Raw genomic sequence first — 13012 nt, 5'->3', positions numbered from 1 at the left:
GCGTACTTGTGTGTATCAAAGTGACGAATCAGAGGAGGAGTGAACTTCAGCTCGGCATGACTATATCAGGGCGTGTGTGCGGGGAGGGCACTGGGGCGACATCTGAACCGCACTCGCGCTCGTAATTAGCGTCAAAAAGCAATCCCGGACTCCGATCAATGAGACAAAGGGGCTTTGAAACAACACGTGAAATGCAAAAATGTGATCTTGACCGACTGCTCCGCTGGATAGGAGAGCAGCTGCTGCCGCTGCGCAGATGACAGACTTCATGACGGCGCTCCCGGTCGTCCTCGTCCAGTCCACATGTCCCGGACACCAGCGAGCGGTAGGCTCCCGTTCCGCCTGTGTGTGTGTGTGTGCGTGCGTGTGCGTGGTGGAGGTGTAACAAACCTGTAGCTTTACGACACTTCAGGTTGAGATTTGCAATGAGAGCAGGCCTACATGCTTTTTTTTTTCTTTTCTTTAATAAGTCAGAGGGGTGACAAAGTTCACACCAGCGCGGCACAAAAATCAGCGCGTAATGATCTGAGGTGTGTCGGCTCGCCGATCCACGTGATTTCACGGAGACGTTTCAGCTGCTGTCGGCGATTCGTGCATCAATATGGTTCTTCTGATTAAGGCAAACGCAACAGCCGCAGACGACTGTCACTGGTCAAGTTTCACTTTCAGTTTGATGCGGAGGACGTGACCTGGTGCCACAAGCCCCTCCTCCTACGTGTTCGCGGCCGAGATGTTTATGGAAACACCGATAAACAAATGACAACAGCTGTTCGGCGTGTTGGGGACGAAGGAATGCTACAGTGAGGGAAAGCCTACCCTGGGACAAGTACTGCATTCAAACTTAACAGAAAAATACTGCGAAGTAGTATCAGTAATTAATGCAGAAACACATGGTAATATTGGATATTGTTGTTGCAGTGTTGTAATTTGTCAACATGTAGCCAGTTGTAGGTGAGCTGTTTTACACACTGCTGGTTAGTATAACGTACAGAAGAGGATTTACTGAGTTATTATTGATGCGTTAGCTTCAAAGCAGCATTTTAAAACGTTTCCCTCCACATAAGTTATAAAACGTGTACGAATACTTCAGTTGGAATAGTGATTGAATAACCAGTGTCGCCTCGCAGTAAAAAGGGTTGTTGGTTCGAGTCCCGGTCTGGGAGTTTGCATGTTCTCCCTGTGCCGCCTAAATTCAGAATTTATGAACATACAGATATTGTTCATTTGAAAAGTTTAAGCTTTGCACTGAACGTTTGGACATCACGTTTCTTTGAGTTGCATACTGAAGCCTGTTTGGACTCCAAAGAAATTTAAACCTGCGCAGATGAATGTGAAAACTTCACCTTGTAATGTTAGTTTGGAGAGGTGCTTTATAAATAATCTTTATTATAGTTATTATTTTTATTGTCTTATAATTCAAAGTCTTCGGTAAGAGTAGTAAGTTTTAACAGTAATAAAAAGTAATTTCTATGCTGAATTTCAGGGTATTATATGATTAGTGTTATGTTAATATTATTGTATTGTAATTAATAACACATCACAAGTTATTAATAGTATACTGAAAGCAGCATTTCAATGTTGCCGTCAAGGAGGAGCAAATTCTTACTAATTTATATATTGTTGGATAGTTTAATCTAAAAAATAAAACATGTTACATATATTTCTTATGTTTTATGTGTAGCTTGTCAGCCTGCAAAATAGCAAATAACTACAGCTGTCAGATAAACATAGCGGAAAAGAAATATAAAGTAGCACAATACAGAAATACTCAAGTATGAAGTACAAGTTCAAGTAAATGAAGTGAGTTACATTTGTTCGAGTCACTCTGTAGATTCTAATCTTGCATAGCAAACACACAGTTATCTTTTTTTTAAAAAAATAAAATAAAAATGAGATGTTGTTGTCGACTGACCTGCGCAGCTCAACGTCAGTCTCATCCACTCAAACCAGAAGCTTCACTGGGCAGGACGCTGAGTCTCCTGGGAAGGTTCCTCCTATTAAATCTGAATTTAAGACAGGCACAATACTGTATGCACAGTTTGTAATATCACAGCTTTTTCATAAAAACAACATCAGACAAGAGTTATTATTCCACGCTTCAAAAACATGTCATGGACGCATCTTTAAAATCATCCTGACCAGCTACAGTTTTTCTCCACCGGTTTGTTTCAGTGATCAGTGAACCGTTCATGATTTCTGATTCTTTTCATTCAGTCCTCCTTACCTTTCAGATGTCTGAAAGGTAAGGAATGTGACAACATGGACAACATGAGGCTCACTCGGACTGTAGTGAAGCGTTTCAGGACAGTTTTTTTCTTAAAGTGTCTGGTCAGGTTTTAACTGGCACGTGGGATATGGAGGCGTAAACAGACGTACTCATTTTATTTTCTTTATCAGTTTATGACCACAAATGGCTGCATGTTTGTTTATGATGTTTGGGTTTTTTTGTTGTTGTTGTTCTCGTTCTCCTGTTTTCTTTTCAGACTCCAGTATGTGATTGTGGTGGCTGAGAGCACAAATTATAGGTTGATTAACTGATCATTTGTTCAATAGAAAATTAATATGCAACTACTTTGATCATCAAATATTGCAAAAATGCACTTGGCTCAGCTTCTCACGTTTTTTTTTTTGTTTTTTTTTTAATCTTCAAAGATATTTAACTGAATATTTGGGGGCTTTGGATTGTTGGAAAGACCGTTGAAGACGTCAGTTAATTAAGAAAATAACTGGGAGATAAATCAACAATGGAAATTATCATTAGCTGCAGCCCACACAAATTTACTGTTTTGCAAACTGGAATGCAGTTTTGCTGTTTATGTCACAGTTACTGTCAACACATTATAGTATAACAGTATTGCAGGGGGCCTTCTTCCTTATGATGAGTGTTTTTACTACTGATACTTCAAGTGCGATAACTCTCTCACAGTGTGGAGTATACAGCCTTTTACACTGAGGTGTTTCTACTGCCATAAAAGAAAAGGCCTGCATGCTTCTTATTTTTGAATAATTCAAAGTGAAACCAATTATGACAGTCAGTGAGTTTAAATAAATATTAACAACAACATGAAAATAAAGCCTGAATGAAAATGCACTGTGCCTAACGCTTTGCAGCGATCGCAACTTGGAAAACACTGACTCATCGTCAAGTGCCTTGCTTTTCACACAGCCGCTGTCAAAGCTGTTGTGCTTCCACTTTCCAACATCACCTCAGGGTCATGCAGGCAGTCTAAACATCTCAACAATGCTACTGTCCCAGACTGACCACTTTGTCTTAAGCACGGCGTGTTACTTCATGTTAGAGTCAGGACGTAGTAAGTGCTTCATTTTAACAATAGCAGTGGGTTAACAGAAACACAATTTTTAACATCTTCATTTCTAAAGCAAAAATGCCAAATATTTGCTGGTTTCAGCTTCATAAATGAGAGAATCTACAACTTTTCTCTGTTTTGAATATGTTTGGATTTTGGAAAAAATCAAATAAAGTGGTTTGTCTGCTTTGGCAAAATCAGTCTGATTCGATGGCACATTAATCAATAATGAGAATAGCTATTTTATAACCTCTCAGTTCAAGATTTTACAGCCTTAATCCAACACAGTCCAATATTGCGCAAAGTGTTAACTCATCAAACAGGACACCTTGTCCTTTCTACCTGAGGCATGGCACATGTACCATTTCTGTTCGGTGAGTCAAAGACCTCTCCAAGGCGACGCACTTATATTAAATTCTGTGGCTGAACAAGACACAACCACATTGCTGTCAAACCTGTACATTTTGTGAACTGTGAACAGCCACAACCTGAACGGAAGCACAAAAGGACTGTAAGGCACAATGATTTGTACAGCTCACACCTCAAACTCGAATCGGTTGATTAAATCAAAGGCTATTTAAAAACTTATAGTCTTCGTGCTGATTCACACCCTTCAAAGGGCTCACAGATGTTTTGCGTCACAAACACTCACTGCACGGGGATGACAGTGTGAGGAAGGTGGAGGCGGAGGCGGAGCCAGAGCGCAGGAGGTGAGGGTGGCACGGGCCCTGTTAGCTCATATCACAAAATGACCGCCAAGAGACAAACACTAAAACAAAGGGATGAAAAATGACTAAAAACAAGTCATTATTAAAATTGAAGTCATTCATTTATTGCAGTGAATAAACCAAATTAATAATATAACTGATACCACTACTACTACTACAATAATAATAATAATAATAATAATAATAATAATAGTCAAGAATGAAGAATGTAAGTATTAAAAGGAGACAAGCCCTCATAAATTAAGCCTGTACAGTTAAGATTTTTATGAGTCCTCTGTTTTTCATCTGGATGGATTCCTCTGTCGTGCTAGTAAAGTGAAAAATTGTTACTGTGGAAATATTTTGAAACAGATTGGCAAATCTAGGTCTGCAGAGGAAACCAGATGTTCTTCATGACAACAGGATAAAAACAGAAGTTACTGGAAGTAACTTCTTTCCTTACTGGAAGTAAGCTACTGGAAGTAACTGAGGCAAACCTCAGTTTGCCTTTAATGGGCATAACAGATCTCTGCACTTTCTTTCAAATCGAGTGACACCCTGTCCTGTAAGTGAGTGGTCAGTCTGCAGCTTGACTTCAGGGTTGGTCAATCTGACAATTTTAGATAAAAACTGATCTTAACTGAGTCCACAATCTGCTTCACACTATAACATGCCAACAGATGGCTATGGATGGATTCACATGGCTCCTCCTCAGATGATGTATTGTAAAACGCTGCAATGTGAACTCAACAGAATGAGAGCAAGAGGCCAACAGGGCTCAGTGAGGGGGGCTGTGTAAATAAAACTGTACATCCATGTATACTCTGCTTCTATTTCACAACTCCAACAGGGTCAGCTAACAGTTTACATTGAAGATTAACTCAGGGATGAGATGCAGTTGCGGCTTTGCCTGAGTCTGCAGATTTCAGCCTGAGCCAACAGTTACTCCCACAGTCACCACATTAAACCCTGAATACACAGAAAGGGATTCTTTGGGAGTGGAAACAATTAGCTGAGTTATGTACCGAATTAATCAGTAACTATTTTGATATACTGCTTCATTGTTCCAGTGATGTCTAAGCAAAAATGCCAAAAATCCAATGGTCTCAGTACATCAAATGATGAGTCTCCCTTTATCACATACAATCAGTCCAACACACTCAGACTTACTATCATGGCTTTTTTTATGGCTACAACTGAAGTAAAGGGAATCAAAGGCAGGCATTAGTGAGATCTTCATTTAACAACAGCCGAGATCTTCAATTTAACTGAAGATCTCGACTGTTGGCTGGATAAATTATGTTGTCACATTTGGAACGTATACTTCAATAGTTAAATGCTTGATGAAGCAGCTGATTACAAAAAGAACAAGGATAAAATATACGTTCAGCCATCTTGATTCAGGAGGAAGGACCAAAGTGCAAAAATAGAATATCATAAACGTTGATTAGCTCAGACCAAATAGCTGATTGTTGAAGATGATGTTTTCTAATGTGGATCTGCAGTGGCAGGATAAGAAGACGTGTGTTTGCAGAGCACTCACGTTTGAGTCTACAGGAATTCAAACTAAACACTCATTCATAATGAGTAGCTCAAGAGACGAGGAACATTTACTGTATTTTCCCTGTCAGACAGAGAGAGAGTCTGCCTGGAGAACAGTGCTGTTTGACCAGTCAGTTTGTTACCTTAGTAAGAAAGAGGCAAATGATGAAATTCCCAAGTGAAGTGAGACAGCAGAAATAACTTTATGCCTTTCATTCAAAATCATAATGATAAGTGAAAAAAATAAATGCCTTGTGCAGTGTGTGATTTAAGAGATGCAGCTGAAGTCAAAATGTCTTTGAATGTCTCTGTCTTGGGGGACAATTCAGAGCCAAACCGCATTTACTGAACAAACTACTGAAAACTGAAATGGTTTTACTGGTTACAGCAGATGGTTATTATTTTTTATTTTAAACAAAAGTAATTGAAATAAAAACTTTTTGTTTGGTTGTTTTGGGTCTTACACGCGCATGTCTGACCTTTAAAATATGTTTATAATGTTGCATCAAGGTAAAATTGACCTTGTTAACCCGCACTTCCTCTCTGAACAGTCTCATTCGAGCTTGACAAAATAACCCGAAGGATGACATGCTAACATTTCCTTGTGTTATTTCTAGAGAGGCATCCAGTTCCAGTCGACCTGTAGCCTGTGCCGAGAGAGTCACAAAACTCAGGTCTGGCTTTGTTTCTTTGTTCTGAGGTAGGCATACAGCATGTGACATGTCTGTCCTGTCCGAAAGTTACATAATTGTTATCCTACTTAAAAATGGAAATGTTTTTATCACCAGTGTAGCTAGAAAAAAAAAACCCCAGTCAGATAGTCTACATTATTTATAAGGGAAAGTAGAATAAAAAAATGTAACACCGCAAATATCTTTTTTAAAAATTTATATTCATGTTAAATGGAAAAAAATGAACTTATGCTGGGAAAGTTTCATCGAAAGTCAATCACTTTTTATCTACATATGAAGGGATGGCTTTTATGTACCTACTGGAGCACCACACCAACAGAACATCAACATGTTTGCAAAAGACTGTTGAGTAAAGCATCAGTATCTGATGCTCCTACAAACTAGATGTTAAACATCTGTCTGCTTTCACAAGCACTGCTGCAAAAACCCCAAAAGATGAATGAATAATATGTCTTGTGTTGTAATCATTGTCTCTTCGCTCTCTTAAAGCTTCTTGAGTGCATATACGTGTTCTGCTTCTGTGACTGATACAGAACACCTACAGATTTGCTTGGAAAAGTTGATTCACACCATTGAGGTGAGAGAAGGTATCAAATAAAGTAAAATTTTGGATATTTTTTTGTAGAAATGATATAGTTATGCTTACTGATACTTTGTTGACACTGTCCTTTATTTTTTTGCTTAATGCTTGAAAATATTATTTGTCTAATTATATTTTTTTAATCGTTCTGCCATAATTAATTTGTTGTTCTTTATCCATTTTCAGAAATCTGATGCAATGCTGTATGCTCCGTCAGCTAATGACATTAAAGTAAGTGCATGTATAAATTTTCAAGTTAGGAAAAAGGTGAAAAGAAATGTCTGTTTGCTTGAAGCAACTATGTTACAAAGCCATTTGAAATTTAAAGGATAAAGTCGGTGATATGCGGTAGTTTTCTTATTGTCAGAAAATCCTATGAAAAGGAGTAGTGGCGTGACAAGAAAGTATTTACAGCCAAAACCTGGGCGTGTTATAGAATCTGTCACCGTCCCAAGCAGGTGAATCCTGATGACTTGGATGCTCTGAGTTTTCCTCTCGTGCTGCCCAATAATTGAACTGCAGCACAATAATTGTCCAGTTAGGAGAGCTGTGGTACTAATAAAAGGGATCGGCACAAGACAGAATTCACCTCACGTTTTGATTTGCGAGCTGTGAGCCTTACGAAACACTGGAATTCTTGTTTCTAACCGTTAAAGGTACCACATAGTTTTTACTGTGTCAGTTTAACGACGCCTCTATCTGGCCTACATACTGACACATTTCTGCCTCTCCTAGGAGAACTGTATAAATGTGTCACTCAGATGTTACATGTTGGAGCTGATAATGGTCATCGATGAAGAGGAAATTGTGGACAATAACGTTGATTGCATCATTGATTTTAACGAACAGCTTATAGTGGATCCTGTAAGTCCTTTTTTTTTTTACATAATCCTCCTTTAATTGTCTGTCCTCGTCTGTCTTCATCTGTTCACTTGTTAAACTCTCATTTTTACATAACTGATGATTCAGCTGATATTAATAACTAACAATGTGTGGACAACTGTCCGCATGGCTCATCATACATTATTATACCATCAGTACAACACACTGCAATACATAAAGCATCAGTGTCATTAACTTTCATTTATGTTTTCTATTCTCTTATTTTTTTTATAAATGAATTTTCTCAAAGTTAACGTTTTATTGTCTCTCTTATACATCGTAGGTTGGCTGTCCACCATGTGAAGCATACTCACTTAAAAATATTACAGTATTCCTGGAAAGGCTAAATAACCTTTTGGAAGAGAGGAACGTACAACAGAAGACTTCTGACATGTGAAATGATGTAAATAATATAAGCTATGAATGTGTATTTGTATAGATTTGTAAAGACTTGTGGCTCTTATTTTGTCCATTTGTGACGAACCAAGCTGTCCTGTATTGTATACTCGCTGAGTTTGATGTGTAATATAACAGTGACTACATGTCACTGCATGTTTCTGTGTCACTGTGTCAGACTCTGCCTTTCAGTTGTAGTTTTGAAAGGCGTGTCATGAAGTATCATACAGTAGCAGCATGTTCTGTATATATAAGAATGTACATTATTAAGCTCATTGCTAAACATTGCTCAATATAATACCTATTATGCACTATACGCCTCATCAATTCCTTTATCATAAGAACTGTTGCTAACCCTAGTAAATAATATCCCAATTTCATTTTATTTCCTTTTTCTGATTCTTGTTTGTTAAAGGTGTTTAAAATAATCATATATATATATATATATATATGGTAAACACTTATGTTTATATTTGATGTTAGTGGGCATTCAGACTGAAAACAACCCAAGCAGCTGGCTGTGTTGGTCTTGTTTCATATACCAGATTGACATGTAATATGATACAGAAAGCCTGCTCTGAGTAACAGACCCATGAGTTCAAAGATTATCAGACACCAAACCAACTCTGGAAAGTTATCGCAGTGGCAGTAACGCTACTTTTCAATCACGAGGTAAACTGTAGAAACACAGTACTCATGTTACAAAAGTATTCTACCGGGTATGTGTGCTCGGATGTATTTCTTGACAGCTGAATGATGTTTTTTGTTGTTGTTTTTGGAAGCCTGCAATGTCCAAGTTGTGCACCTCTGCACAGGTCCATTCAAAAGAATAAGGGTGTGTCTGTGTTTTTGTTTTTTTTGTTCCCTGTGAGCCAACCATGTTTGTTTGTTAGCAGTCTTCTTCACTTAACTGCACCATGTGTTCACACAAGCACGTGTCCTCTTGCACGATAAGCACAAAATCTTGACCCAATCTTGAAAACGTTGGTCCACAGCAGCAGGTCACAAGCATTAAAAGTCGAGAAAATGATTATCCCTTTGTCTTCACTGGTGTAGAGTTTTCACTGGTCCCGTGATACGATGCTCTGCTTGATATTTGAAATTGGAGAAATTGTGACAAAAACCTGCCACCAAACCACACCAGTTAAGATATCAGGATCAGCTCGCACTCGTGTTCTCTCAGGTTGGACAGGTTGTTGCAGGATGTGCGCTCATTAATCATCATGACTCTCTTGTATTCCTCTGTTCACGCTGATGTTCAAGAAAACGGGTTCGTGGAGATCGACCAGGTCGGAAAGCTTTCTGTTGTAGAAGACTCATAGGATGATGCTGTTAAAGATCCCGAGGTTGTGGGCTTTTCTTTGATGGCAACTGAACGTTGACTGTTCAACAGGCTCGGTCACATCAGGAAAAAAATTGTTGTAATGAGGAACAGAAATGGGCACAAATAAATGAGAAAGTATTTGGTTAAAAATTACAAATACTTGCTCATCAAATCTATTAAAATAAAATTCAAAATACTGGTATAAAAACTGTATTCAAAAGAAATTTGTAATTTAAAAACACAAACTGCACTCTGTACAAACCGACAGTATAACATTTTAGCCTCAGAATGATCTGACCTTAACGCCTTTGCACTGACAAGCAGTAGGCTGGCTTGAGGTTTGGTTATTTTAAAAATGTATTTTATCAAGAATTTTTCTCTTTTCCCTCTGACTGTGCCAACTGTCTGTGTCCATGGGTGTCATGGGTTTCAAGGAGACACAGAGACGAACCTTTGTCAATGCATGGCGTTGGTGAAAAAAAGAAAAATAAAGACTTGTGTCCTGGGTCAAGCTTGGGTCTCAAGTTTAGCAGTTTGCTGAAGATTGTACATGACCAGCATGGAAGAAAGCTTAGCAACTTATATCAGTGACTGGCAGAGGAATTTGACAAAGCTGGAATCACTCCAGAGGTCCAGTCAAGGCTGAATACTTTTATCCAAAGAATTGAATTGAAAGGTAAGAGATACAAACAAACGTCCATCCATCCATTCATCTTCTTCCGCTTCATCCAGCCCCAGGTCGCGGGGGCAACAGCTTGAGCAGGGATGCCCAGACTTCCCTCTCCCCAGACACTTCCTCCAGCTCTTCCGAGTGGACCCCAAGGCGTTCCCAGGCCAGTCGAGTGACATAGTCCCTTCAGCATGTCCTGGGTCTTCCTTGGGGCCTCCTCCCGGTGGGGCATGCCCGGAACACCTCCCCAGGAAGGCGTCCAGGAGACACCCGAAACAGATGCCCGAGCCACCTCAAATGGCTCCTCTCGATGTGGAGGAGCAGCGGCTCTACTCCGAGCTCCTCTCGGGTGACAGAGCTCCTCTCCCTATCCCTAAGGGAGCGCCCCGCCACCTTGCGGAGGAAGCTCATTTCAGCTGCATGTATACGAGATCTCGCTCTTTCAGTCATGACCCAAAGTTCATGACCATAGGTGAGGGTAGGAACGTAGATTGACTGGTATTGAGACCTTCACCTTTCGGCTCAGCTCCCTCTTTACTACAATGGACCGATACAACGACTGCATCGCTGCACCGCCTGTCAATCTCACGCGCCCAAACAAACTGCAAGCATGCTAACTGTAATCTAATGGTCAACACAAGAATCAAATCCATGAATAACTGAATGACTAGGGTTAGGGTAGCACGAACACAAAACAATTAGCGGACGAGAAATGAACTTTAGGTTCACACAAACTTCAGAACCTCTCCGGCAGTTTGTTTGATGAGTCTGAACCAAATATTTCTAGTTTTCATAGCTAAGAGGCAACACTCACTGCCAGGCCGGGCCATCACCTCCTCACTGCTTTGCCAGTAGTGGTGTGCTGCATGATTTACTGCTGAAGGGAGGATTGCTTAAACAGAAAGCACAAAAAAAAAAAAAAAAGGCAGAGGACTGAGTTATGGTTCAGAAGATGTTTTAAAAGATTAAATAAAATAGTACAGCATATGGGTTAAACTAGTAGTATTTTACTGGCTCAATTAAACGCACACCTGTGAGATTCAATATAAACCATCTGCCAAACGCACACGCATACATTATTATACAACCGCAAATATCCACATTAAACCATTCTTTAATTCAATTTCAAATAGCCAGTTGTAAATGTCCAATTTATAACACAAAAATACATTTAAAACATGCGATAAAGTCCAAGGTATCAACCCTTTGAATATAAAATCTTTATAGAATATAAAAATAAATAATGGAGTTTTTTATAGAGCATCAAGAAATTATGGTCCAATATCATCATCATCCTATTTTAATTTCTACATGTGTTTCATGTGGTTTCAGTGGCTTGTACCTCGAGATATAAAAATACTGTGGAAAAAGTTCAGGTGCAAACGTTAAGAGAATGGGATGAATTATCAACTTGATTCAATACGTGTTATGAAATACTGGCATGTTACTTAACATCCATGGGGACACTTTGGTCCAAATGAATGAAAATACATGTACAACAGTAAAAAAACAAACAAACAAACAAAAAGTTCGGATCAGGATGTGTGATATCATAAAAAAAAATGTACAGATCAAATGCAGAAACTTGGGGAGCAGCACATACCTTCAGGTTTGGCACTTTTCATCCTGTAAAGCTCAGAACAGGTGAGAGCAGTAATTATACCACAAAAACACTGTGACATGGAAGCTCATTCTTCACTTTGAGAACAGAAGAGATGCCAAAAAAAAACAAAAACTAAACTAGCCTTTCTTTTAACCTTTTAACTGCATCAGCTGAGACGTCATCATCTCTGAGATAGTTGAGAAAAAGTAATAAGAGCTTCAAGTTATTTTTATCACACTTTTGATAAAGTTTAATTTCTGCCAGGGGAATTCTTCTGACAAAGAAATGCAAATTTGTAGACTGAACTGCCTGAGGTCTGCAACATGCTGTACAGTCACATACAGAGGTTTTCTGCAGATGGTTTGCCCACACACCTGTACAGTTTCTCACTGCATAGGCCATCCAAGAGGAAATTTAAAAAAACAAAAAAAAAGTGCATTAAATTGACAAATAATACATTTGGCAAATCCAGCTCACATAAAAACAACCAAAAAAAAATTAGAACAACAAACATATACCATCCAGCAAGTTTTTCTTTTTGGTTACATATAATAAAACATTTAACACTTTTTCACAATTATCTGTAAGCTTTCATATTGACAGACAACGAGAGGCTTTGCAGTGCATGGCTTGTGTCCTCAAGAGTCAACTTTTCCGTAAGTCCCCTCTGGTGGTCGGTAGCACTTTGGAAAGGCCATCAGCTGCAGCATGTTGAAGGCATATTTCCTGCATCTAATATTCTTTTGAACGTTCTCAATCCGACATCCTTCTCTGGTGTTCAAATAAAGAGGGCGAGGAGGAATGAGGGAAGAAAGAAAAACAAAAATGTAAACATGAATGTGTGCAAGTTGTGTTTTCAATAATAGAGAGAGAGAGAGAGAGAGACAGAGGCTTTTAAAGACTCTTCTTGTCCCGAAATATTTTTGAAAATTTTAGCTCAAAATAAAACGACATTTCGAAACACCGCTGTGTTACTGAATAAAAGTTAGTGGTTGTTTAATATGATTGAAGCAAAGCAAAACAAAACAAAACACGTGATACATTCGAAAGGTCAGGTTGATAACAGCGTAGAAATGCACTGTATACGTATACGTATATTACAGTACTGGATTCATTAATGTGTACCATTGTACCACAGTGTATCACTTCAATGTTGCAGCTGGCAAAGGCTGGGATGTGTTTAATTAATTTATATACTAGCTTGATCCGCCCTGGGGATCAATAAAGTCTTTATGTACGTCACAATTTATGTGTTTGTATTTCATTTGGGTTACTAATCGGAATCTGCAAAGCCACTACAAACTAAAG

At 38.8% G+C, this 13012-nt stretch overlaps 2 protein-coding genes across 4 annotated transcripts in view; one reads left to right on the top strand and one right to left on the bottom strand.

Annotated features, from left to right (window-relative positions):
- Positions 1-11: 11 nt before the first annotated feature.
- LOC124073671 (interleukin-15-like) lies at positions 12-9138 on the top strand. Its single transcript, XM_046416072.1, has 6 exons — positions 12-325; positions 6175-6257; positions 6739-6826; positions 7016-7060; positions 7565-7693; positions 7995-9138. Exons 1-6 carry the CDS (start codon positions 257-259, stop codon positions 8106-8108), a joined length of 528 nt encoding a protein of 175 aa, XP_046272028.1. The 5' UTR covers positions 12-256; the 3' UTR covers positions 8109-9138.
- inpp4b (inositol polyphosphate-4-phosphatase type II B) overlaps positions 1919-13012 on the bottom strand; it is a 207159-nt gene continuing 196065 nt past the window's right edge. For 2 of the 3 annotated variants that reach the window (XM_046415793.1, XM_046415901.1), the window contains one exon: positions 11198-12475. In XM_046415793.1, coding sequence (XP_046271749.1) covers positions 12343-12475 — 133 coding nt within the window. In that variant the 3' untranslated portion in view covers positions 11198-12342. Of the gene's footprint in view, positions 2004-11197; positions 12476-13012 lie in introns of those variants that run through there. The other variant, XM_046415830.1, reaches the window with a different exon arrangement.

This window comes from Scatophagus argus, chromosome 2 (assembly GCF_020382885.2).
Source record: "Scatophagus argus isolate fScaArg1 chromosome 2, fScaArg1.pri, whole genome shotgun sequence".
In the NCBI taxonomy this organism is placed as follows: Eukaryota; Metazoa; Chordata; class Actinopteri; family Scatophagidae; genus Scatophagus; species Scatophagus argus.
Note: the sequence above shows the minus strand (reverse complement) of the source record. Positions and strands in the feature narration are given on the sequence as shown.

Coding starts and splice junctions, on each gene's coding strand:
- LOC124073671 (XM_046416072.1), top strand. CDS start 257: ATGACAGACTTCATGACGGCGCTCCCGGTCGTCCTCGTCCAGTCCACA. Junction 7,061..7,564: donor CGTCAGCTAATGACATTAAA/GTAAGTGCATGT, acceptor TGCCTCTCCTAG/GAGAACTGTATAAATGTGTC. Junction 7,694..7,994: donor AACAGCTTATAGTGGATCCT/GTAAGTCCTTTT, acceptor TATACATCGTAG/GTTGGCTGTCCACCATGTGA.